This window comes from Pelodiscus sinensis, chromosome 6 (assembly GCF_052426305.1).
Source record: "Pelodiscus sinensis isolate ZL-2025 chromosome 6, ASM5242630v1, whole genome shotgun sequence".
NCBI classification, from domain to species: domain Eukaryota; kingdom Metazoa; phylum Chordata; order Testudines; family Trionychidae; genus Pelodiscus; species Pelodiscus sinensis.
Genome location: NC_143057.1, coordinates 28,862,860 through 28,889,676, shown reverse-complemented (window position 1 = coordinate 28,889,676; position 26,817 = coordinate 28,862,860). Strand labels below are relative to the sequence as shown.

Below are 26,817 nucleotides of genomic sequence, written 5' to 3'. Positions count from 1 at the left end.
GTTATGTCGACAGAACTCAGCGGTAGTGTAGACACAGGTATAGTTTTGTCGACAAAAGTCCACTTTTGTCGACAAAACTCTGTAGTCTAGACACACCCTAGGAGAAGTTACCTATGGTGCCTCAGCCTTTGAAATGTACAACAGCCTGCTGGGAGGCACTTCTGTCTGCTGAGAACTCACAGCCATGGAATCCCTTTCCAAAAATTAAGCGCATAAGCTCTCTCACAAGCAACAATCACCACCACCCAAGGAAGGACAAGATGCCCATTTTTATTATCTTTAGCCAAGTGGGTAGGGCACTCACATAAACATGCAGGAGACGCGCATTCAATTCACCCAGCCCAAAAAACAAGTCCAACCTTTCATAGGTCTGCTAAACTAAGACAGAAAGTTTTGTATGGGGGAGTTCAGTAATAATGTTCCTGCAATCACAGCTCTGTATAAAAATACGAAACCTAACCGGATGCCTTCAGATCAGCCCCTGGCTAACCTTACTATAGCTTTGTACAGGGGGCGGTATGATGGAATGTACCTCTTTGTTCCCAGTCAATGCGCTACTGCAGTAATGTTTGTATAAGGCTTGTTTTCTAAGGTATCATTTGAAAAATCATGATTTGCTGGCCAGAATTCTCCAGTTATAAATGTGGCAATGGTGTTCACAAATTTATCTTTCTATATATATACATCTTAGAAATGTGCGTCAGACTGCGAGTCCATTTGTTCAAGAACTCCTCCTAAACAGTAACAGCTAGGACCACCAAATTTGGTATGCAGCTTACTTTTTTCATAACTTAAAGCAACAGGGTTTGATTGTGCTAAGATAAGGGGATGTGCGTGACATGCGATTGTTTTGAATCAAATGGCAAGAGAGGTGTGGTATAACAGGGACAGTTATACTCACACACAGCCAGAGGGGCAGCAAGTGCCCTGAGGAGAAACTGCCAGGCAGCCTGGACAGCTTCCCCTCAACTCTTGGGAGAAGCTGGTGGCTGCCCCCTCAAATCCACTCTAAGGCATCCCATCCCCTCTCCTAAGCTTGCCCACTCCTCCCAACCCCCTGCCCTGAGCCTCCCACACTCTGCTCTAAGTACTTCACTTTCCCACACCTCCAGCTGCCTTCCCTCAGCCCCTGCTCATACCCCAATCCTAACTCCGTAACCCCCATATCCCCAAGCCAGTGTCCTGACACCTGCACTCCCACATCTCAAGCCCTGACAGATGTCCACTTTTCATGGGTGTGGCCAAGTGTCCCACAGTCCCATAAAGTTTGTTTACAGCCACCAATCTGACCTCTCAGTGTTATTTAGCACTAATTTACCCCTAAAATGTCCTTTAACAGCCCATTAAAGTACTGCTAGGCAATGATGACCTCCCATGGTCCAGAAAATTCTCTGGTTCGGAACCAGTCAGGGCCCAAGAGTGCCACACTAGAGAGGTTCAACCTGTAGGACAACTTATAAAGTTATAAGATTTCCCTATATATCAACACACAGTCCAAAACCCACAGCCCTACCTAATCAGAAGTCACCTAGACAAAGAAACACATGTTTGCCTTCCTTTGCATTCAAGCAATATATTTTCCTTCATTCAGGAAGGAAACAAAAACTTCAAACAGCCGAATCAGCAGGAAACTTCCGTGCATATAGTCTGTCTAGTAATGCTCAGCTGGAAACATGTTTCCAAGAGAACAGAAACTGTAAATACATCCCAAGGGACCCTCTCCCTCCATCCATCACATTCACTGCTCCTGAAGAGACAAAGAAAGCAGCTGTTTGACTCTGGGCATATGAGTGTGACCTAAAGAATTTGGTAAGTCTTTTAAAAGCATTCAGGGAGAAATCTGTTTTGAATCTAATGTAGCTTATAACGTCTAACTTAAGAATCTTGTTTGCCATGTAACCATTTGATTCTGATGACCCATTACTTATATTTCATCAATTTGTAATTCATACACTTGTTTTACTGTTTTATGTAACTCAGTGTGCTTAAGTTTCTAAAGAACTGTTTGATATGCCAATTTAAAGGGAAAATAGATTTAAAATATTTGTACCCTCCATGGGCAGTATAACACATACCTTATCATAGAACCATAGAGCTGGAAGAGACCTCAGAAGGTCATCAAGTCCAGCCCTCTGCTCTAGGCAGGTCCAATCCCAAATAAATCAACCCAGCCAAGGCTTTGTTAAGCCGAGACTTGAAAACCTCTAGGGATGGAGAATCCACCACCTCCCTAGGTAACCCATTCCAGTGCTTCACCACCCTCCTAGCGAAATAGTTTTTCCTAATATCCAACCTGGACCTCTCCCACCACAACTTGAGACCATTGCTCCTTGTTCTGCCATCTGTCACTACTGAGAACAGCCTCTCTCCATCCTCTCTGAAACCTCCCTTCAGGAAGTTGAAGGCTGCTATCAAATCCCCCCGCACTCTTCGCTTCTGCAGACTAAACTGACCCAAACCCCTCAGCCTCTCCTCATAGGTCATATGCTCCAGCCCCCTAATCATTTTGGTTGCCCGCCGCTGGACCCTCTCCAATGCGTCCACATCCTTTTTGTAGTGGGGAGCCCAGACCTGGACATAGTACTCCAGACGTGGCCTCACCAGAGCCGAATAAAGGGGAATAATGACATCTTTGGATCTGCTGGCAATGCTCCTCTTAATGCAACCTAATATGCTATTGGCCTTCTTGGCTACAAGGGCACACTAACTCATATCCAGCTTCTCATCCACTGTAACCCCCAGGTCCTTTTCTGCAAAACTACTACTTAACTGGTTGGTCCCCAGCCTGTAACAATGCTTGGGATTCTTCCATCTGCACTTGTCCTTGTTGAACCTCATCAGATTTCTTGTGGCCCAATCCTCCAATTTGTCTAAGTCACTCTGGACCCTATCTCTGCCCTTAAGCATATCTACCTCTCCCCCCAGCTTAGTGTCATCCGCAAATTTGCTGAGGGTGCAATCCATCCCCTCATCCAGGTCATTAATAAAGATATTGAACAAAACCGGTCCAAGAATTGATCCTTCGGGCACTCCGCTAGAAACCGACCGCCATCCTGACATCGAGCTGTTGATCACTACCCGCTGGGCCCAGCCTTCTAGCCATCTTTCTATCCATCTTACCATCCATTTATCCAATCCACATTCCCTTAACTTGCTGGCATGAATATTGTGGGAGACCATATCAAAAGCCTTGCTAAAGTCAAGGTACATCACATCCACTGACTTTCCCATGTCCGCAGAGCCAGTTACCTCATCATAGCTGCTAATCAGATTGGTCAGGCACAACTTGCCCTTTATGAATCCATGCTGACTATTCCTAATCACTTTCCTCCCTTCCAAGTGCCTTAAAATGGATTCCTTAAGGATCCCTTCCATGATTTTTCCAGGAACCGAGGTAAGACTGACTGGCCTACAGTTCCCTGGATCGTCCTTCTTCCCTTTTTTAAAGATGGGCATTACATTTGCCTTTTTCCGATCATCCGGGATTTCTGGTAGTCCAGCTGGGTTTAAATCATTCTGTGTGTCTCTCAACTCCTGGCTTAACTTCCACACAAAGAAAGCAGGCAAGGTATCTTATACAAATCAAATTTCAGCACTGTACCACATTAGTTCTTCTGGCTCTCTGCCAACCCCCCTTCTAGCTACCTGAGTTTAACCCATTAGTCACGGGGTGCTGGCCAGCACTCCTCCTATCCATCCCAAGTATAAAAAGTAGGATTGATCTGTCTTTTTTCCACTTGCAAAGTAAATTACTACGTTAAAAGCAAGAGATGCCTGCTAATTCTAACACTCATAAGAAACTTGCTACATACCAATTCTTACCCTAAATAGTTGTTCTTATCTCAGGCCAGAGTTGATCTTTTTCTGACCTGGGTGCAGCAGCTTTGCCTTCATCCTTTTGCTACATTTTTGTTTCCAAGTGTTCAGTTGTATTCTTTTAGGGTGGGGAGCATAGGGCGGGAACATAGTTCTTTGGCCAGGACCAGGAGTCCTCTAAGCAGCTCCCTGATCTAACATTCAACTTCAGAAGGTACACCCAGCGATGGTTCACCAGCCCTAATCCTGGATCCTTTGCCTTCCCTTTGTGAGCCATCTATCCCACTTCTGAGGTGATCTGGGCCCAGATCACCTCAGATCATATCCAGCAGAGGTTAGACATGCTATCCAGTTTTGTGTTCTCCTCTCCAGGGACATTTCTCACAAGCAGCTCCTCCTACACGAGGTGCAATCGTGCCTCACATATGGGCGATAGGAGAGGTTCTTCAGGAGATTGGGGCAGGAGCTTCTACTCCAATATTTTCTTATCCTCAAAAGAAATGTGGGACTCAGGCCCATTCTGGACCTTTGAAACAACAGCACATTCATAAAGTTCAAGTTTCATGTGCTCTGCCCGGACACCATTATCCCTTCCCTGGATCCAGGTGCCTGACATCACCCTCCACCTGAAAGATATGTACTTCCACATAATCATCCCAGCACACAGGAGATGCCTGAGATTTGCAGTCAACAGCTCACATTATCAGTTCACAGTACTGCTGTTCGGTCTCTCCACCTCCATGGCTGGTGCACGCAACTTGCAATGGGCTGGGCCACATTCTCAGTGTCCCAAAGTCCATGCCGGTCCCAACAAAAAAGATAAAGAGTTCATCAGGGCCCATCTGGACTCCATGGAGGGGATAGCCTACCTGCCTGAGGCCAGAAATGGCTTGAAATCAGCTCCCATCAGCCTACAGTGGTTACCAGCCACTACGCCAAGGAATTGCATATAGTGCCTCAAACATGGCAACTTGTATGTTGCACAGGGCATTAGGCTACGTCTCCACCCCCTACAGGCGAATGATGTAAAAAGTCGGTTAAAAAAGGTAATGGTGTAACCACTGAAAATCTTAGCTGTTACGTGCACTGCGGGCTCTGCAGTATGAAGTTTCAACAAGCTTTATTATACCGCAGTGAAGCCTCCCTGTGAGCAGGGCCACCAGTCCCTGCTGGCCCGGCTCACGGGGAGGCAGCTTTGCTGCAGGGAGCCTCCTCCCCAAGAGTGAAGCTGACAGCCCCTGACTGATGAACAACTAGGAGTGGGGAGAGGAGGAGGTTCTGGTTAATGGGTAAGCATGCTGGTAAGATTGGGCTACTGTACAAAAGAATTAGCTCATGAAGTAGTGGAAATCAGAATGTTTCAGAGTTTCCTTGAATCACAGAGTTGTTAGACTGGAAGGGACCCCAAGAGGCTTGAAGGCTTATGAGAAGTCTGATTCCTAAGAACATAGCAAGTCTTAGGACAACTGTCCAAGAGTATACTTTCTATAGTCTAGCTATTTCTAGCCTGTATCACTACACATTGTGCCCAAGAATTACTACTCCCAGTTAAGGATTAGTGCAGTGGTCCCCAACCATTTGGGGTTTCTGGGCGCCAGGGGGCGTGGCCGTTTGCCCGCCGGGCGGGCCCCCCCCCCATAGCCACATTCCCGGGGCCCCCCCCATAGCCACATTCCCGGGGCCGGCGCTGGCGCTCTCTCCCCCCCCTCCTCCAAGCGCCGCGCGCCCGGGGCCGGCGCTGGCGCTCTCCCCCCCCTCCCCCAAGCGCCGCGCGCCCGGCGCTCTCTTCCCCCCCTTCCCCCCCATGCGCCGCGGGGGGTCAATCCGCGGCGCCCCTGGGGCCGGCGCTCACCGTGCGCCACGCGCCCGGGGCCAGCTCCGGCACCACACATGCGCCACGTGCCCAGGGCCAGGCCAGCCCTGAGCACTTGGCGGGTGCAGACAAATGCCCCCGCAGGCGCCATGGCGCCTGCGGGCACCGTATTGGGGACCACGGGATTAGTGCTAATAGTTTTCTAACCTGCTGGTTTAAATTAACTTTTAAGGGACCTTGAAATTTGAGAATACAATATCATGTGCAACCAGAGCTAAAAATATACACCATCTATTGCTACAATGTATGGATTCCCAGGTTTCCAGGATGCAGAGCATTCATTTTGAAACCTTCACAGGTTAAGGGGGGGGGGGGAAAGGACATCATACTTTTAAAATTAGGATATTAAAGTTACCTGAACCCCACCCCATACCTATCAGGATTTGACATGATTATTTTCATATGCTACAAAGTATGGAATATTATTCTTTATTATATTATAAAGCCACTAATCCCCATATTTAAATTGTTTTTTAAATACCTGGCTTTCGTTTTTAGCAATAGGTGTTCATCTTGAACAAAATTAAAGTTGTAGCAATAAACATTATACACAAATACTGCTGTATATTGTGTACTTAAGGCATACGGCACCATGAAGAATGTGTCAGAATATTCAACAGGTCTATTTAACAAAGTATTATAGACACAATTTATGTTGAGAACTTTAAGGTTGCAGAGACAAACAATCAGATATTTAGAAATGCCCGATTTAAGTTTAACTGTGCAACCTTCCTTCTGGCCACTTGTGTGTATGCATTATGATACAGTCTTTAATTACATGGTCACATACTAGGTTTTTCCTATCCATGCTTCGAAAAAAAAAAAAAAATTACACTGGTCCTCAAAAGGTTTTATCAGTCTATCTCCACTTGGGTGGAACCATATTTTGGCCTCATTAACAGTGCCTTCTTAATCCAAATAAACTGAACAGTTACTTTTGCTGCACGTCCATAACCTAGTGTGACTGCACTAAACACAGCAGCCAGCAACACACAGAGCACATGAAATGATAGCTTTGCTCCCATCCCCCAAAAATAAACACTTAAGTGATTTTAAACAAATTATGCAAATACACTCAACATAATATAATATATTGGCATTCAAGAGTACTTAAGTGACTTTGGAGCCCAATTTCAGTTGAGTGTTAATGGGCACTAAAGCTGCATGTGGTTTTGCTCACGAGTACACATTCCAGCAATCCTCAACCTCCTATATACACACGTTTTACAATCAGGCCTGCTCTTTGTCTACAAAAATTGTCCTTTCCAAAGTGCACAAAACTAACCACTCAGTCTGTAATACAGGATTGTGATAAAGACAATGAATATTACTCTAAATACCAACACAAAAGATGCACAAGATTAAGTCTAGACTTGTTATAAACTTATTTATGAAACCAAAGTCTTTGGTGTTGTGTTTACATTCAAGTCAGGTCACAGGAATTAACTAGCTCTGTTTCTAGGGTAACAGTTCAATGCAATGATACTCTGAAGACCATCAGGAATCATGTGCACATTTATGTTCAGAGTTTACACAATTCTGCTCTGCTGTGCAGTTTACACCATACAAAAGGGTTTTTGGGTAGGTAGTGTTGAACAACCAGAAACTTTAAGTAATAATACTGATTAAGCACTAGTTACTAATTAGCTAATGTTTGATAAATCACCAATATTTTGAAGTGGCCTCACGAGGAAAAGTCTTGTCTGGATTTCAGAGATATGAGCTACTATAAATTAGTTACTGTACACTTAAGACTAAATGGGTTTGGAAAAACTAGCAGATCACTTGGTTCTATTTCTAGACCTCAAGAGCTCACTATGCTAATAATGCAAAACAGAATGCCCTATCGGATAAAATGAAACCTAAAAAACACATAACTTTCCTATGCAATATGTTAAGAGTTAGTGTCAGAGCTTACAAGGAACCTATAAACCATGTAAAATTCCTGTGTAAATGGCAAAATGGAAATAAATTAACAGTGTACGCCATGCAAAAAATTGAATGAGCTTCTCTAAGAGTTGCCTGGCAGAATCTCCCTCATTGAGAAAAAATTGGAGATTACAGAATTAAGATTCTGCTTGCTAACTTTGACTGCTCAAAAAAAAAAAAAAAAAAAAAAAAATTATACCACCACACACACCAAGCCTACCTTTGGACTAAAGTCTCATCTTGCCTCAGACCAAAATAAAAAAGTGTTTAATTTTTGAAGGTTGATCAAACAGTTTTTTAGAATGTAGAAAATGTAACAGCTTTCACACTCTTCAAAAACAAGCATTATTCAGGAAACTCATAGCCTTGGTCTGACAATTTTTATATAAATATAATTAATCTGTTTAGCCTTTCATTGTCAAACAAAATTGTTTAGCATTGTCTGATTGAATCAGCTTGTTCTGAGATTCCTATAGAGATGTTTATTTTCCTAGAGGAAAATAGAAAACAGTCTTCCAGGGAAGCTAACAAATTTTTTGGGGAGAAGAATAAAGATATGATATATTTTGACTACTGAACCTCCCAGCACTGATTACAGCCCCGCCTCCCCAGCCATTCCCCCTGCCAGGCTTCTGTCAGGCGTCCAGCTGGAAAAAGCAGAAAATACCGGACATTTTCTTATTATGTTTACTGGAGAGAAGGCACAAAAGACGGACTGTCTGGTTGAATACCAGACACCTGGCAACCCTAATGGCTAGAAGCTGAAGACAAATTCAGACGGAGGGAAAAATTTGACAGTGAGAATAATTAGCCATTGGAAAATGTATCAAGGATCATGGTGGATTCTCCATCACTGACAACATAACTCAAATGGATGTTTTGCGAAGGCGTAACACGTAGAACAGTGGTCACCAACCAGTAAATCAGGATTTACTGGTGGATTTTTGAGTCTGACTGGTTTGGCCAGGAGACTATCAAGTGCCAGCACTTCAGCTGCCCTTCCCCTTTTATGCCTCCTCACCCTACACAGCAAGCAGGAGGCTCCTGGGGGCGAGCAGCATAGGAAAGCAGATATCAGGGTTTGCCCCCTCCCTCCATCCTCATACTCCCATCTTCAAAGTGAGCAGAGTGGGGCCAGGCCTTAGAGAAGGAGAGGGAAAAGAAGTGGGAGCAAGGGTATTTGGGTTTGAAGTAGATCCCAGATTGACTTGAATTCAGAAAGTGATCTTGTGCTTTAAAAATAGTTGGAAACCACTGGTGTGGAAGTTATTTTGGCAAAGTTCTATGGCCTGTGTGTATACACAAAGCAGTCAGACTAGATAGTCACAATGGTCCTTTCTGGCCTTGGAATCTAATCCATGAATTCACTTTCTAGCCACTTTTGGTTTTTGTATAGTGCAATAGCTCAGTGCTGAAATATTTAGATTGCAAATGCTGCAGGATGCCTGGGACCCTACAAATCAGACCAAGTTGATTTAGAGGCAGAGGTGAAAACTTCAGTTGAATATTCGCTATTGCGCAGAAAGGAGCAGAGAAAATCTAGGCAAAAGGTCCCCAAAATGAGGTGAGGGTGCAGCCTTCGGGGGAGGGGGGCGGGGGGGAGGTGGGAGAGATGCAGAGGAAAGTTCAGGTGGCAGAGTAGGGCCCAGGCCAGCCCCCAAGAGGGGAGATAGTCTGCTTCCAGCTCCATTCTCACCTCAGCCCTACACCCAGCTCCACCCATATTGCTCCACACCCAGATCCTTCCCAACTGCAACTCTGCTCCCAGCCCCGGGCGCCTTATCCTGGCCACATCCCTCCTACCACCCCAAACCATGGCCCTGCACCCAGCCCTGGATAGCAGAAGTTACAGACAGGAGTCAGGAGGGGGTGCAATCCTGAAAGTTTTGGGAACCACTGATCTAAAGATAAGGAATTTCAATGGTGCATATAAAATGTGAGTCAAAATACTAGATACTCTTCAATCTTTGATCAGAGTGGGTGGAGGTAGAGGCAACAGTTACAGCTGACATGGGCACATTCTCGCTTAAATTTTTCCATATTTTAATTTAGAGTTTTAAATACTCTGTCCAAGTTTGTGGTTTGGGAAGATCTTTAAAAGAGTAAAGGGCCACAACTGTCATTACAGTGAAGCACATGGTATGAAGAGAATTCAAGTAGTAACTAAATGATTCTTTAAAATATTAAATCTAAAGTTCTAATTTGGCTGACAATACTCTTGGGCCTTCCCGATAGGAGCACTGCTGTGTATAAGCTCTGAGAAGAAACTGAGTAAGACATTTAGTGCATCTAAAAATTCTTAGCAATAGTGGGTCAACTTCATTCGTTCCTCTATATCAGTAACTGGCAAACAAAGAGAAGAACCCCAGTTATGGGTACATATTCAAAACAGTTAGAGAAATAACAGGGAAACAGGGGCTCTAGATTTCTGCAGCTATTTTCCTTTCCTGTAAGACAATCATTACTGCTTCTCAAGGTACTCAGATATAGCCACCTAGAAATGAAGATGCCAGCGAATAAAAATAAGTACTCTGTACCTCAAAAGATAAAGTTCAAATCTGAGGCAGAATATAAATCTATTTTAGTCTGGGGTCTTGCTTTACATTTTTCTCAGAGTGAAGTTACGAATGTTTCTGTTCATGTCAAAGTTTGGCTTAAGCGAACAATAAATGTGACTTTTCCACTCGCACCATATATTCACTTTGAATAATCTCTTTCATGCCACCTGTTTATCGAATGCTCAGCATTAGGCACCAGATCTCCCAAACTATATTGATGCTTGTAGTGAGCAGGGTTGGCCACTTACTGACCCCGAGGAGGAAGAATCCCTCTCTGAGCCTGGGCTGGCTGAGATGGAGCCAACTCCTTTAAGTCCACAGAGGCCTAGGGGAGGGGCAAGAAGTATAAAAGCTGAGCCAAGAAGCTCAGTAAGGAGCCAGTTGTTGTAGGGAGCAGAGGCCTACCCTGAAGAAGCTGAGGAGCTGGCCGAGGCGGATGACTGGACCAGGCCACCAGTCCTACGCCTTGAGGAGGAGACCCTTTTCTCCCTATGCCTAAATTTGGCCTATACCAACCCTGTGAAGCCGCCACTGCCTGGGAGCCAGGTACAAACTGAGGTGGAGTCTGGAAATGGCTCAGGGGAAGCGGAGGATGGTCAGGTGGACCTGATCACCCTGTAAGGTTTATCAGGATACTTCAGAACGGATTCCCTGCTAACCCCAGTGGATGCCAAGGCTGCCACTGCGGGGCCCTGAGCTGGGATGCGGTGGAGTAGGGAAGGCCCACTTCCTTCCCCCCCACCCTTATATTGGGTGGCAATCTCCCCCTGGCCACTTGTGCTGTGAAAGCAGTTTGCCTGCCCTGCTCTGAACCAGGGCCTGGGCCACCATTTTGACTTTGAGAGCTATTTGCTGGCCCACCCTCAGGCCCCTAGTCCTAAAGGGGCCGCTGGGTTAGGAAGTACAGGCCTGAGCACTGGGCAGGGGCTCAGGACTGAGCGAGAATTCTTACAATGCTCAATTTTTGAAAGGGTAGGATATAATGCCTTTCTACTGCAACATAATCGATTCAACTCCCACTGAAGGTAGGATGAGCATTTTGACAATTCCCTTAACCAAGCTTCAATCTGACGAGTACATCATCTGTATCAAGAACATTGTCTGTCAAGACATGCCCACTGTTGTATACATTTGTCTGTGCATCATACTTATACCTATACATGACATGTTTCTATGATTTTAATCAGGAAATTATGTACATTACCATCCTGCATTCTCCAACAAATTCCGCACAATGGCCTGAGGTACTGAGCAGTTGTAATAGCCCATGCCGATGTAGGACCTCCAGATTTTGTTCTTGCTTGCGATATTGTGTAGTGTTTCAAGGATTTCATTTTCACCTAATTAAAAAGAAAATGTTATAAAAAGGTATAGCGGACCAAATGTTAGTTATTTTGACTAAACAGTTGTGCTTGATTGATGTAGAAATGAGCAGTTGTCAAAAGTTTTAGAAATAAGGGAAGAAATGGTAGTGAGATATTAATCTAGTAAAATACTTAGGAAGAGAGTAAGTCTACCAAATATAACGATATTCCAAGAAGCAAAAGATTTGAATAATACCAACATTAAACATTAATTTATTCTCCTCCTCCCTTATAGGTTCCTCTGAATACAGATTGTCACTACCCCCATACTTTATGAAAATTGGCATATGAATATGCCTAACTCAAGACTATTCAAAATGGGTCGTGTAACACTTTTAAAGTTATAGATTCAGACTACATATCCTATGTCTGTGCATGTATCATTCTTGTATGGGAAGTTAGAAATATAAGGTGTGACTGATTTTAATTCTAAATGTGCTAATGAGGATCATTAGCAGTGTTCCCTCTAAGATTTTTCCACCTATGAGCAGAGTGAGTTTTGTCTTGCACACCAGCATTGAGTTCATGTGCGTTTGTTCAGATGTCTGCCACTGTGGCACCCAAGTTATTAATAAATATCTTATCAACCTCTCCCATTTCCCTCTGCTGCCATGTCTCCCATCTTCCCCTCACCCCATCTGCTCCCTAAGTGCTTGCTACTGTCCCACATCCCCCTCTGCTGTTCTGGCCCCTGCCCTTTTGGCCCCTGCCCTTCTCACTCCCCTCAGACCTTTGGGGACCTGCCCGCTTCCCCATCCTCCTTGACCCCTGCACTCACCCTCTTCTCTTCCCTCACACCCACTCCTCCTCTAGCCCCACTGATTATCTGTAGCTACCCCTCCCCATCTCCTCCCCTAACACCTCACTCTACCCACTGGCCCTGCCTCTCCCTTCTGGTGCCCGTCCCTTCCCTTCACATGTCTGCCCTTCTGCTTCACCTCCACTATCCCCCTGGCACCTGCACCTTCCCTTACCCCTGCACCCTTCTGGTATCTCCCCCTTCCCTCCTTCTCCCTGGTGCCCACCCCCTCACCACCCTCTGCCCCAGTTCTCCTCATGCCCCTCTGTGCCCTCACACATGACTTACTCCTCCCCTGCCTTCCTCATGCCCTCCCCTCCTTTCAACTCCTCTTCTCCTGGCACCCACTTCTCCTCTCTTCTTCCTTCCTCTTGCCCCCACTGTCCCTCCCCTTTTTCCCCCCCAGCATCCACCAGTCCCCTCCCTTCTCACCCCCAACTGACATCTTCCCTCCCCTCCCTATCCTTTTCCTCATTGTCTTGGCCCCCTGGCATTTGTCTCTCCACCCTGCTCCTTGGTACCTTCCGCTTTCTTCTCCTGCCTTGGCCCCCTCCTCTCAGCACAAGCCCCTTCCTCTTTCCTCACCTTCCCCTTAGTTCTCCCCATGCCCCTTCCTAACTTTTTACTTTTGACATGAAATGCAGTTTGTGGGGGCTGGAGCCAGGGCCACGGTGCTATTTTTAGTACTGCAGTCCTGGCCCCAGAAGCTCCCACAGCCCCAGTTGCTCCTGGGGGAGGGGAGGAGAAGAGAGGGGAGGGGAGGAGAGGGGGAGCCCTAGACAGCAGGAAGGTGGACATCGGTGGCTTGATCGGCACACTAGGTGAAAACCTCAAAGAGCTTTCTGTAACCCAATCATCACAGTTACATCCCACTTAAGGATGTTAAATATCAAGTGGGACGTAACTACAATGGATTGGGTTACAGAAAGCCCTTTGAGGTTTTCACCTAGTCCCCGCTGGGGCTCTTGTACGTTTCAAAGGAAGAATGCGGAACTCTGTATGCAGGCCGGGGCCAGCAGGAAGTCCCGCTGACTCCAGGCTGCACATGGGCATGCCAGCAGGGGCTCTTATGCGTTTCAAAGCAGAAGCATCCTCATGGAGCTCGGGAACCCCAGGCTCCATGTTGCGTGGCTGCTTTGAAATGCCATGCAGAGCTCGGGGTCAGCGGAGGACTCCCAAGCAGATCCCTGGTTCGGCAGAAATGCCACATGGAGCCCGGGATCAGCTGGGAAGTCCCCAGCTGACCCCAGGCTCCATGCAGCGCTGCCCCTTTGAAATACTGCCTGGGCGTTTCAAAGTGGCAGCACCACACAGCTGATCCCAGGCTCAGCTGTGCAGGGCTGCTGCTCTGAAGTACCTCTCTGCCCCCGCCCTGCTGCCTCTATCCAGAGGGGATGGAATTCGACTAGTTGACTGACTATCCCTTAGTTGACTAGTCCTTAGCCCAACTTTAAATCTTTCGTGTTAAGAAAAATTTTAGAAGATATTTTTTTCTTGCTTTAGTTCTACACTGTATTGGTATTGTAAGCTATTTAAAACACAGTAAATGCCTCTACCAAAACTTAAATCATTGGACTCTATAACAATTTAGGCAATCATTTTCCATACCACAAAGGAAGAATGTTGGGGTGGGGTTTGTTTGTTTTTTGTTTTTTTAAAGACCCCACATGTTTTCTGGGGTTGTTGTGTATGCCTGAATAAAGGCACTCCAGGAAGGGATCTGTACTCACCTGGAACTGGCAGAACCAACAGCTAGATGAGGCTGCGCATCATTCGCAATTAAGGTTCAGGAAACATGTCAAATAGAAATGTCAAACTTGCCCAGCTTCCTACTCAGGAAGATCGATGTCAGGTGTCTAAGCCAACATTACATTTGACCTTATTCTCAGTAGGGATGTTAAATATCGGTTAATCCAATAGTCAATTAACCTCATGAGTCCTTATTGGTTAGTCGACTATCCTATAGTCTCTAGGCAGCCCCTGTCCAGGGGGAAGGGTTCTGAGCTCCCAGACCCAGCACAAGCCAGAACTGAGCCAGGCTGCCTGCCCGCCTGGCTCCTAATACACTTTAAATACAGAGCTGCAGCGGGGATAGGTCCAGGACCCAGTGCAAACCAGGACTAAGCTGGGCTGCTGGCCAGCCTGCTAAAAAGTGTACTGGCGGGGGTGGGGGTGGAGTGAGAAATGCGGGGCAGTCTATAGCATTAACCTATAAGCTTTTGCTTATTGGTTAATCAACTATATTACTACATCTCCAATTCTCAGTATTCTGTCGTGGCAATACAAAAGAATCAGTTCATTCTAGAAGGAATTATAGGACAATACTGAGTAAGTCAGGTCAGTTTCATAGTAGAGTAGGCTTTGGAATGGACCTCTTTTGTGAAAGCTTACAGGGCCATTGGCAGAAGAGACATTCCAACTTTCCTGGATCACACTGGGGATGTAAAAGTATACCAGGCTAACTGATTAGCTTGGGCTCATCAGTTAACCTTCACTGTTATATACAGCCTCCCTCCCCCCTTCATGCATTAGAGGCAGCAGCATGAAGGAGGAGGAAAAAGCCAGCTCCACAGGAACCACCACCATCCCATGTATGTGTCTACCACTGAAATTTTCAGCAGTTACATGTTTGACTAAATAAATGCCTTTTAACATCCTTAGATTACATCGCGATAATGTTTTTTATGGTGCAGATGAATAATTCACTTCTCCCACCACCACCACTAGTACATTCATAAAGTCATATTCATTGCAACTGTTCCCAGAGATTAATGGCTTAAGGACTCTGCTTGGGAAGTGTCTCTCACAGTTACTTTAGACAAGACTGATCAGATTTCAATAGGATGGGCCCATTTCTCTAATTGGAATTTTCATGCACTAGTGTCTTCAGCTATTGCCACAAAGCAAAGAGGGCAGTTTTATGTGCACAAAGCATTTGTTCAATGTAGTCGCAGAATGTGGAGACCTGGATATTGGCCCTGAGCCTAAAGCAGTGGGTTTGGGTACTAATTTTTAAACCTGCTAACACTAAGTTCAACATTTCTAGCTATGACACTTAAAAAGAAAAAAGAAACTACCCATTAATACACTAATTTTACAATCCCAAATTGTCCCTCCCCAGCTGTCAATCTTCAGCTTCTCCGCTCCTCTCAATTTTTCATGGTGTTAGGTCTTCAAATTTTTAATGGCATATCAAGAACTGTCTGGCTTCAGGTGGTGCTGCTACTGCCTCATTTTCCTTCTTCCCCAAGCAACCAGACTTCATAATGTGGTGCTTACTTAATAATTCTTCCCCTTCTAGAAGTCTGGTTTACTAACAAAACTCACTACTGTATTGAACTTCTTCCATTCAGTTTGCTACTTGGATCCTGATTGCAGAGATCTTATGCCTGCCGCTGTTAAAGCTTCACTCCAAGCAAACTTGTCCCCTGCTAGCCTTCTGTCTCAGAACTAAGGACAGCCTCAGTATTAAAATAGCAGCTCAGACATCCTGCTCCTTTGAATTATACCCTGACTGGACTCAGACTCCAATTCTTTTACATCCTGTTGCAATCCTGATTCCTAGAACATGGTCCTAGACTGAAAGGTGAATAGTTGCAAGTTACACTGAAACCGAAAGCTGCCTCTCCATGAGCACCAGCTTCCTGCCGCCCCCAAACTCCTGGTGTGTAAAAGTTGCAGGAGTTACAGGTTTACACAAATAAATGCATTTTAACATCCCTACTATACACAGATCCTGAAGAGAAATTGCACCCCCGCATATTCTCTGAAGACAGATCGTATGAAGAAGATCAGTGACATCTGTTGCATACAAAGGTTCTGCATGGTATTATTTTTACTTTACATTGTAAAAAACTTTGGTCTTGGATCTCTCCTCTTCAGGTTGTGAAATAACAAAGCATCATATCAAGCTGTGAAAAATAGATAAATGGAGTACAGATTAAGCAACACATGGAAGTCAGCCATCACACTCAACCTCCTGCTGCCAGTTTTCTAGGGCAGAACAGATTATTTTCAGTGGAGAGAGCTAAGATTAAGCATTTAGTCTAGTAATCCTTCAAGTATCTTAATGGAGAAATCTTTTCTTGATGAAAATATGCAGCTGACCTTGTTTAGTTCCTCAATTCAGTGTACAAGGACAGAAGCAATATCAAGAACAGAGGTCACTGATCTACGGGTTTGAGATAACTGTACCATGACAAGAGAACACTACAGATTCTGCCAGGAGTTCAACATGAACATTTATTAGATTTCACAACTTCTCTTACAGGAAACAAACATGTTGCTGTTTTTCAACAGAAAGGTCTCCCACTGCTACCTTGCCTTATGTACATTTCCAATTTCTCCCTCCTCCCTCACCCTGTCACACCAACACATGCGCCCACGTACTTGAGATACTTTCTAGAAGCTATAAACCAATTTAAGTTGGTGCAATTTACATTATTTTTTCCACATCTTTTCGTAGACATCCTGATTTTACTTCCGAGTCTAGGGAAATCAATATGTAGAGGACTACTCGATAAACCCTGATTTATCAGTTAATTGGTTAATCCTGTTGACTACACATGTTTGTCCTCACTATACCCCTTGCTGCCTCTGTATCAGTTAGAGGCGCAGCTGCATGGAGAGTGAGGGGGACAGGCAAGAGCCAATACATGCGGGGAGCCAGCTTTTAAGCCCATTCTCCATGCATGCAGGCTCAGTGGATCTGCCTGCCTGCCCACCCCCCATTTACTGCCTCCTACAGAGACAGCAGGGGAAGGGGGCAGGCAGGAGATGATGGTCAGGGGAGCTGGCTTAAAAGCTCCACAATGCCAACTGCCCCCACCTGTACTGCTGGCTCTATCACTGCTGGGTAGGCAGTGGGGTGATGGAGCAGGGAAGGCTGCCTCAAATCAGCCTCTGTATGGTTGGCCTGGGCTCACTACAGACAGAGGCTGCTCCACAGTAGCAGCCCCTCTCCGTGGGGAGTCCAAGCACCCCATGGACAGATGCTGCTTCAGCATCCCACAGAACAGCCCCTATCCCCTATCCACGGGGGACTCGGACCCTCTCTCCCCCAGACAGAGGCTGCTGCCATCCTGCATTGCTGCCTCGGTATCAGAAGTAGCAGGTGGGAGCTACTCTGGTGTGGCAAGCTGGTTTTTGAAACAGCTCCTGCCTGCCACTCCACGCTGCTATCTCTGATTGATAAAGGGGCAGCAATGTAGGGTGTAGGCATAGGCATCCAGTATGTGAAGTGGGGGAAGGCTCTGCCTTCCCAAATGGCCAGGCATAGCCCCACCCACACTCCACTCCCAGAATGCATGCAGTAGACATGCTGGGGTAGAGTGCTGTTGCCCCCAGTGACTGTCCTCCCCGTGATCTGGGGCTGGAGAGGCAGGGCTGAGCCAGGCTATGCAGCGCACCCTCCTCCAGGGCTGGGGAGGCTGGAGCCATGCTGCGCACCCTCTGGCTTCCTCCCTAATTTAAAATCAATGATTTAAGTTGCCTAGATTTAAAAATTAATCCACTCTTGATAGAACATCACTAACTCTTACTAGTAACTGGGACACAGGAGACCCATTATAAATTAATTATACAAATTAGTATGTGACCACATTTTAGACAGGAAAATGCATCACACTGTACTTCAGCTGGTTTCAACATTGGTCCCAATATTGGAATCAATGAAATGCATAATTTTAAAACTGGAATAGAAATTTAGCACATCATGATAAACAAAGGTGCTCTTTTTATCCACTATAATTTTAGAGAGTTTGCCTGTTTGGACAACAGTCCTACAAAATGGTAAGAACTAGGATGACCAAATTTGGTCTACAGCTTCCTCTTAGCAAGGCAAGTGTTTGGTTGTGCCAGGACAATCAGATTAACCCCGAATGTGATTTTTTTTCCTATACAGGTTTATGAGAAGCAGACAGAAGAAAGAGGCAGAATCACCAGGCAGGTAAAAGGGGCTGACTTAGGGTGCACTCCTTCCCCCATCTGGAACTGCCTGAGCCCCAAGCCTCCCACTCCCAGGCACCCTTTAGAGAAAGAAGGGAGAGATGAAATTTTCCCCCAACCCCCTTATTTTTACTGGGACATTGCTGGCTGTTCCCCTTCACCGGGGAGCAAGGGGAAGTGCTCAGTTTGCTGTACAGGCAGTCCCCGACTTACGTGGATCCGACTTATGTCGGATCCGCACTTACAAACGGGGCTCTCTCGCCCTGGAGCTCACAGGCAGCGGTCAGCCACCTCAACCTCCGGGCCAAGAAAAGCTGCTCCCGGTGCCCCTGGTCTGCTGGGGACCGTCTCCAGCAGACCAGGGGCATCAGGAGCAAACCCGCAGCCCCGGCGGGTTTGCTCGCGGTGCCCCTGGTCTGCTGGGGACCGTCTCCAGCAGACCAGGGGCACAGCGAGCAAACCCGCAGCCGTGGAGGGGTCCCCCGCTTCTGAGGCTTTGCTCTGGCAAAGCTCAGGTGCTCTGCTCCAGGTGTCCAAGTCAGCCATTGCTGAAACTGACCAGCGCTGACTACAGGAAGCCCGAGGCACAGTTGCTCTGCCCCGGGCTTCCTGGAATCAGCGGCTGATCAGTTTCAGCAGCAGCTGACTTGGGGTTCTTAAGTTGAATCTGTATATAAGTCAGAACTGGCGGTCAGTTTCAGCAGCGGCTGAATCTGGACGCCAGTTCCGACTTACATACAGATTCAACTTAAGAACAAACCTACAGTCCCTATCTTGTACGTAACCCGGGGACTGCCTGTATTCCTCTCTCTGGCTGAGGAGTGCAGGGGGCATATGAAGCTGGACCTGCCCCAGCAAGGGGATATGCAGCCCTCGCCCAGCTGTGCCTGATGGTGCTACAGCAGCCATGGAGAGGTGCTTCTCACCTGGCCCCAAGCTGTTGAAGTGAGAGAGGGCTGGGGTAGTCCTCTCTACTCAGGGTAGCTTGCATACTGAACCCTCAGCTCCAGCCCTACCCAAGAGCAAGGATTTAAAATGAAAAAAGACAAACATTAATTGAGTTTAGGACCCAAGTAATGTCAGGTAAATCTTCGAGTACATTTTGGTAAAAGCCTGTTTAATATTTCAACCCAGGAGATGTTTTTTCTAGTTGAATTATTCACCTGAAAATACTATTTAACTTTTATATAGAGGTTACTTAATAGTTGCCTGAATCTCAACGGTAGTAGTACTAATGTGCACTAAATTACCTCAGAAAATGACTTTTGGAATCTTTGATTTGACAGATGCTGAGGGGGAACTTGTGGACTTCTATCCCTTAAAACTAAGGATGTCTCAAATGTTTAATTAGAGGGAAAATGTTGAAAGTATACAATTACTGTAGTACTCAAATTCAGTCCTGATGCGAATTCTGCAGTTTTACTATGGCTCCAAATGCAACAATTGCAGAATTCGCCCAGGACATAAGGCATTAAGACTATAATAAAAGTATCGTCCTGGAAAACTCACTGATGCCAAAAATGCTTTAGAAGTCTTAATGACTAAATAATTGCACTAAAGCTTAAGAGATGTCTAGCATCCTGAAAATCACTACAGCAGTATCATCATCAAAGCTTATGGTAGTGTTTAACATATTGGCAAATAGGACATATGATTTTGATTCCTCTTGCTTCCTTTTAGTATTTGCTCATCAGCAAATTGCAATTTGAGTGTAAACTTTAGGCCCAGCAGCTTCTGTAAGGCTTCTGGCCAGTTTAATCTGGTTCGTTTGAGATGACATCACAGAACACAGGCAGCAGCCAGAACGACTAGGTAAACTATAGCCTGAAAACACTACTTCTAGCCAGGAATAATAAAATACAAATTTAAACACCACAATTGAAACAGATTTTTAATCTCTTTGATGCAAGGATGTATTTTATTTTTCAATTCACTTTCTCCCCACCTCTCTCTCTCTCTCTCAAAAAAAGTAGATCTTAAACTCTTCCTCACACTCCCTAGTATGCGTAGTAGAGATAATTTAATATCCTAATGGGGACATAGCATATGCTACGATTGGAATGTTATCTTTATTTAAAGGAAAAAGACATTTGTCACTTTCATTCTCAAACCTGTCAGATCATTTTAAATCTGTAAAGAAACAAAATCCTCACTAATACACACTTCTTAAAACGACTCACACGCAAGACTGTCTCTACTTCTCAAAGACTTAAAAGTAATAAAAAAAACTTCATTACAGTATTTGCTAAGACTTACTGAATATGCTACAAGGCATTCATTCACATGCTGTACATGATAAATAATTGAGCACTAAATTAACTCTAACAGCACCTGTCAAATTAAAGCTTCCAAGAGTAGTAACCATTAGTACCATTATAGTTGAGATTTTGACTACTATTAAAAGCCACCTCTATATACAAATTGAATAACCATTTTCAGGTGAATAATTCAACTACAAAAAACTTCTGCTTGGTTGAAATATTGTAAACAGGTTTTCACCAAAGTGAGTTCAATATTTAAAACAAAATACAGGACTATGTAGCACTTTAAAGACTAACAAGATGGTTTATTAGATGATGCGCTTTCGTGGGCCAGACCCACTAATGGATTGTTCACTTTCAGTTCTTTGGGTATGATGTCCATCTTCTTGCACTTGCGTCTGGCCCACGAAAGCTCATCATCTAATAAACCATCTTGTTAGTCTTTAAAGTGCTACATAGTCCTGTATTTTGTTTCAGCTACACCAGACTAACATGGCTACATTTCTTTCAATATTTAAAGCAGAGGTGGGGAACCTAAGACCCCAGATGTGACCTCCAGCTTTCCTGGAGATGAGCCCTGAGGCCCAGGGCTCCACACCCTGCACTAGAGAGCACATGCTGGTGTTCCAGCTTCCCCTCCACCCCTCTGCCGCCCCATTGTGGAGTTGGAGCACACAGAGTCTACTAACCAGCCCCTCCCCCCAGGCTCTGGTGTGTAAGGAGACTGTCTTTCTCTTCCTCAGTCAGGAGCTGTGTCAGTGAAGGTTGGTTTGTTTTTTGTTTTGCTTCTCACTTGTGTGGCCCCTGACTCATTTTGTGGGTCAGCAACCCCCAACCCAAAAAAGGTTCCCAACCCTGATTAAAAGAAGGGTCACCTTTGTTTCTCATGATGTAGTAAATTTCTATTCCACTTTGTTTAATTATGCGTGTCATTGATCCCCCCCCAAAAAATAAGAATCCGACTAAAATTAAATATCAGTAGTTATTTTATCTATGGTACAGAAGTTTCCAAGTCTTGTTTTATATTTTATTTAGGGATGCAAACTCTAAGCAATATGCCTTCAAAAGTGTTACTCAGGATTGGGAATGTTAACAAATGTTTATTTCTGTAAATGTGTAACTGCAGAATTTTTAGTAGTAACATGTTTACATGCAGGAGGGGCAGGAGGAACCCAGTGCTCCTGAGGAGCCAACTTCTAAAAGCACTTGAAAGCCAGTTCCCCCCGAGTACCAGCTCCTGCCTGCCCCAGCATCATGGGGGGCATGCATCTCTGCAGGAGTCAAAATGTGCAGGGAGCTGGATTCCCGTGTGTACCAGTCCCTCCTGTCTCCCCACACCCACGCGCTGCTGCCTCTCTATCAGGAGCAGCAGCATGGAGGGGGGGGGGGTGGCAGGTAGCTCTTGCTTGCCCCTCTGCACTGCTGCCTCTGTGAGAGTCAGCAGGATTGGGAGAAGGGGAGAGGCAGGAGCCTTTTAGGGCTGCAGATGGTTTCAACAAAAATACTGGACACTTGACATTACATCACAATCTACATTACATCTCATTTAGAAAATACCAGACATTTATATTGTCCCGTTTAGATTTTCTCAATTTGTTTCCCCAAACAGAAAGTTCAAATACTGGACTGTCCAGTTCAAAACCGGACACCTGGCAACCCTAGAGCCTGTGCATGTAAAGAGCCAGCTATCCATAGGCACTGGTTAAAAACCAGTTACCCACCCCCACAGGCTCTTGCCTCCCCACCCCTTGCTGCCTCTGACAGAGCAGCAGCAAAAGGGGGGGGATGCATGTAACAGTTGGGATTAACCAATGAGCACAAGTTTATTGTGTAAACGATAAGCTTTAACATCCCTATTCAGGATAGGAGGTAATTTTAGAAGTGCAGTTTGCCAATTCCTAGGCTGACTCAGATTTATTATGAGTGGCAGTTTTCAAGCCATATCATAGTGCCTTTGGGGCATGCCAAGATTTACTGCAATTCAGTTAACTCAGAACAGATCTAGAGGTAATCCCGTCCTGCCATAAAAAAAGTTTACTTGTTGGTTTCAAATGTGAGAACGGTGAATACTTAGGCAACACAGGGCTACAACTAAGTACAACATCACAGTCTGCAGATCAACAGGGGCAGGCAGGAGGCAGGCTGGGGCAGGCAGGAGCTGGTACTCGGGGGGAACTGGCTTGCAAGTGCTTTTAGAAGTTGGCTCCTCCCGAGCACTGGGTTCCTCCTGCCCCTCCTGCATGTAAACATGTTACTACTAAAAATTCTGCAGTTGCACATTTACAGAAATAAACATTTGTTAACATTCCCAATCCGGAGTAACACTTTTGAAGGCATATTGCTTAGCGTTTGCATCTTTAAATAAAATATAAAACAAGACTAGGAAACTTCTGTACCACAGATAAAATAACTACTGATATTTAAAGTGCTACATTGTCCTGCATTTTACTGATATTTAAGTTTAGTTGGATTCTTATTTTGGGGGGGGGGGGGGGGGGGATTGGGCTTACTTCTTTGTGCTAAATCCTGTTGCATTTCCACTTCAACTGGTTGGGGGGGGGGGACCCGTTTATTGTTACAGTTTTTATGTAAGTTGAATCGTTAGACTAATGACCGGGATAAAGAAAAGCACAACTGCAGCTCCTGCGCGGAGTAATTTTAATGCGGATGAATTAGACCACAGGCAGGAGGGACGAGAAAGGCGCGGAGGAGGGAGAGGGTGAAGATTGTACAGCGGGGCTGGAAGGGCCACTTACAAACATGGTCATCCATCCTCAGGGGCCTCGTCAGGCGGATGCCGGCAGGGACGGTGTTCGCAATCAGCTCGTCGAGGCTCTGAAAACAGGGCAGGCAGGCAGTGAGCCCCGGCGCCTCGCCCGCCCCGCCGTGCGCACCAACTTCATCCCCGAGCGGGACCGTTGGGCGAGCCCCGGCGCGAGGGAGGCGGGCGGGCGGGGCAGGGCACTTACCGCCAGCCCCACGGCGCGCAGCATCTCGCGCGCCTCTTTGTCGCCGGGCCCGATGTGCCGCTCGGAGAACTCGTCGTGCGGCGGCAGCAGCCGCTCGATGGCGCGCGAGGCGCTGCCCCCCGCCGCGCCCTGCTGCCCCGCGCCGCGCCGCCCCCACCTGCCGGCCAGGCCGCCCCCGGGGCGCAGGAGCAGCGCGGGAGCCCGGCCCCAGCGGGCGCAGGTCTGCATCGTGCCGCCACCGCCGCCGCCGCACCTGCCGCCCGCCGGCTGGGGAGGCGCCGCGCCCCGCCTGGAGCCCCGGCCAATGGCAGCCCGCGGGGAGGGGCCGCGGCCGCGCCCCGCCCAGCCCGGCCCGACGGGGCCACCTGCCGCCCCTCAGCGCTCGTGCCCCTCCCCCTTCCTGCCCACCCCCCTCGCCTCACACCCACTGTGCCCCTCCCCTGCCCTGCTCTCCCCCTCCTCTGCCAGCCCCTCCCCGTCCTGCCAGCCACTCCCAGACCCCCTTTCCCCATCCCCTCTTCCCTTCCCCTGACCCCCTCAGCCATCCCCCACCTCATCCCTTTCCCTGACCTTCTCACTCCTGGACCCCATGCTCCCCCTGTCCCATCCATCTTACTCCTCCCCACCCCAGGCCCCATGCTGCCCACCCCAGACCTCTGTCATCTTCCTCCCCATCCCCGGATCCCCCCAGGTGGTCAGCCCTCTCCATCCTCAGCCCTCTTCCACCCTCTCATATTCCATTACAATCAGCCCTTGTCCCCTGTATCTCCACTTACCCTGCACATATGGTCCTCATCTCCCAACTTTTCCCTTCTAGCTCCTCAGGCTCTTATTGGACTCTTTCTAGCTTTCTATTTTGTCTTCCAGTCCCTTCATCTCCCCTTCCACTGCCCCACATTCACCAGTCCTCTGCTTTTAAGCTCTCACCCTTCAGCTCCTTTTCTCCTCATGTTCCCACTGCTCCTCATCCTTCACTTACAGATCTCCCTATCCCAGCCTCCATTTCCCTGCTTCCACCCCTATACCTCTCCTCAAGCAACTCAGAATTTTCAGGTCTATTTCAGAAACAGTATTGGAACAACAAAGCACCAAACCACTGGCAAACATAACACATCAAGGCTGCGTATACACTGCAGGCCTCTAGCGCAAGAACTGTTTTGTGCAAAAGTTCTTGTGCAAATGTTCTTCCACAAGAGAGCGTCCACACTGCCATGAGCTTTTGCAAGAGCATCCATGGCAATGTGGATGCTGTCTTGTGCAAGAGCTTACACCTGTTAGAAAAGAGCGCAGCTCTTGCACAAGAAGGCCTGTCTTCCGATGCCATTTTTCTTGCGCAAGAGCGGGTGGTCTGTGTGGACGCTCTGCGGGTTCTTGCACAAGAACAGAACCTGCCAGTGTAGACATAGCCCTGGAGTATGATCTGGATTATCATGTGTCTTTGGGGCTTCCTAAGAGCCAGGGCTGCAATTGCAGGGAACGAGTCACTAGGGGGAAATGGACCCACTTAGTTTTGGGGGCTTTCTGTCAGAGGAGATCCATTTGGAGGAGGGGGTGAATATCAGGAATAGCTTGATGAAATAATTGCACATTGGCTCAGCACTCTCTACTCTGTCCTTTGTGCTGATATGCCCATTTGGAAACCGGTGTGAGGAGTGGGTATGTCATGTCAGGGAGCAGCGCAAACATGCCAAGGGCTCTTCAGCTATGTCTACACTGGCGGGTTCTTTCACAAGAACAGCCGTTCTTCCACAGAGCATCCACACTGCCCGCCCACTCTTGCACAAGAAGATTTACAGTAAAGCATGGGAAGAGAGGGCTTCTTGTGCAAGAGCTACGCTCTTTTCTAACAAGTGTAAGCTCTCTTGCACAAGAGCTCTTGCTCAAGAGGGCAGTGTGGACTCACAGCAGCGGTTTCTTGCACAAGAAAGCCTTATGGCTAAAATGGCCATCAGAGCTTTCTTGCTCAAGAGAGCATCCACACAGCCATGGATGCTCTTGTGCAAAATCACATGGCAGTGTGGACGTGTTCTTGCGCAAGAGTTCTTGCACAAGAACCTGCCAGTGTAGACATAGCCCAAGTGCCTGTCACCGTTTACATAATATCTTCTGCTTGTAAACACATAAAAGTACCAGAGTGTAAGCTAAATTCAGATCTCGGGGGGCAGGGGGGGGGTAAGGGGAAATGGCTGAAGACTGACTAACAATATTTTGTATTTCTGTAGCACACTGTCCTCTTCCCCTTCATCCCAAACTATTAAGAAGATACTGCTACTGTATTTGATTTACAGCCAGCAACTGTGATGTGAAGTGGCAGGCAAGGTTTATGTAAGTGCAAAATACAGTTGGGCTATGTCTACACTGGCATGATCTTGCCCCAGAAATATGCAAATGAGGCTAAGCGTGGACTATCGCCGGGCCTCATTTGCATATCTAATGAGCCACCATTTTTGCGGAAGAGGCTCTTGCACAAGAAGGAGCGTCTACACTGACCCTTCTTGCGCAAGAAAAACCCTCTTGCGCAATGCCGTTACACTGATTATTTTGAGGAATAACGGCATTGCGCAAGAGGGTTTTTCATGCGCAAGAAGGGGCAGTGTAGACAGCTCCTTCTTGCGCAAGAGCCTCAAAATGGCGGCTCATTAGATATGCAAATGAGGCTCAGCGATATTCCACACTTAGGCTCATTTGCATATCTCTGGTGCAAGATCGCGCCAGTGTAGACATAGCCTTACTGTTCAGCTGCAGTTCTGTTCAAGTGCTAGCCACTGAAGAACATAAATTAAAAAATGCTTTTTTTCAGAAGAGTGAAACAATATCAGCCATAAATATAATACTTCTACTGAAAAGCGTGGTCTGAATTCAGGTAATATTTAGCTTTTTAGGTGCCCATTATTAGAATATCTGACTGCTTACCAAAAAATTGAAAAAGAGTTATCCCACATACTCCAACTTCCATAATTTGTATGAACTCCCACCACCCACTCACCCATGATAGAAATTGCTTTTGCTTCAACTCCTTATAATCCAAATAAATTCTGACCCTTTGCATTTAAGCAGATGAAATTCTGCTGTATTTATTAACTTTTATCATTTTCCATTCTGTTCGTAGGCATGGTACAAATTTTGACAATCCTATTCTTAAATTATACTTGTTGCAAATGATCTTCCTTAATCTAAAAAGGCTACACAATCTTTCTTGTATGTGTTTGATTATTAGCATTTTAGATACTGCCATGTAGCCAGTTGTAGGAGGGGAGGCAAATAAAAAACTATAAGAATTTTACCGTAAACTAAAGGCCTAT

The 26,817-nt window shown here is 46.4% G+C and overlaps 1 protein-coding gene across 1 annotated transcript in view; it reads right to left on the bottom strand.

The window, feature by feature from the left end:
* The window catches only part of GLDC (glycine decarboxylase), a 69,401-nt gene extending 45,618 nt beyond the window's left edge, over positions 1-23,783 (bottom strand). Inside the window, exons 1-3 of the mRNA XM_075931612.2 lie at positions 23,516-23,783; positions 23,303-23,381; positions 11,381-11,516 (exon numbers count right to left, since the gene is read on the bottom strand). Of these exons, the coding sequence (XP_075787727.2) occupies positions 11,381-11,516; positions 23,303-23,381; positions 23,516-23,743 (443 nt within the window). The 5' untranslated portion in view covers positions 23,744-23,783. The remainder of the gene's footprint in view (positions 1-11,380; positions 11,517-23,302; positions 23,382-23,515) is intronic.
* Between the last annotated feature and the right edge of the window lie 3,034 nt (positions 23,784-26,817).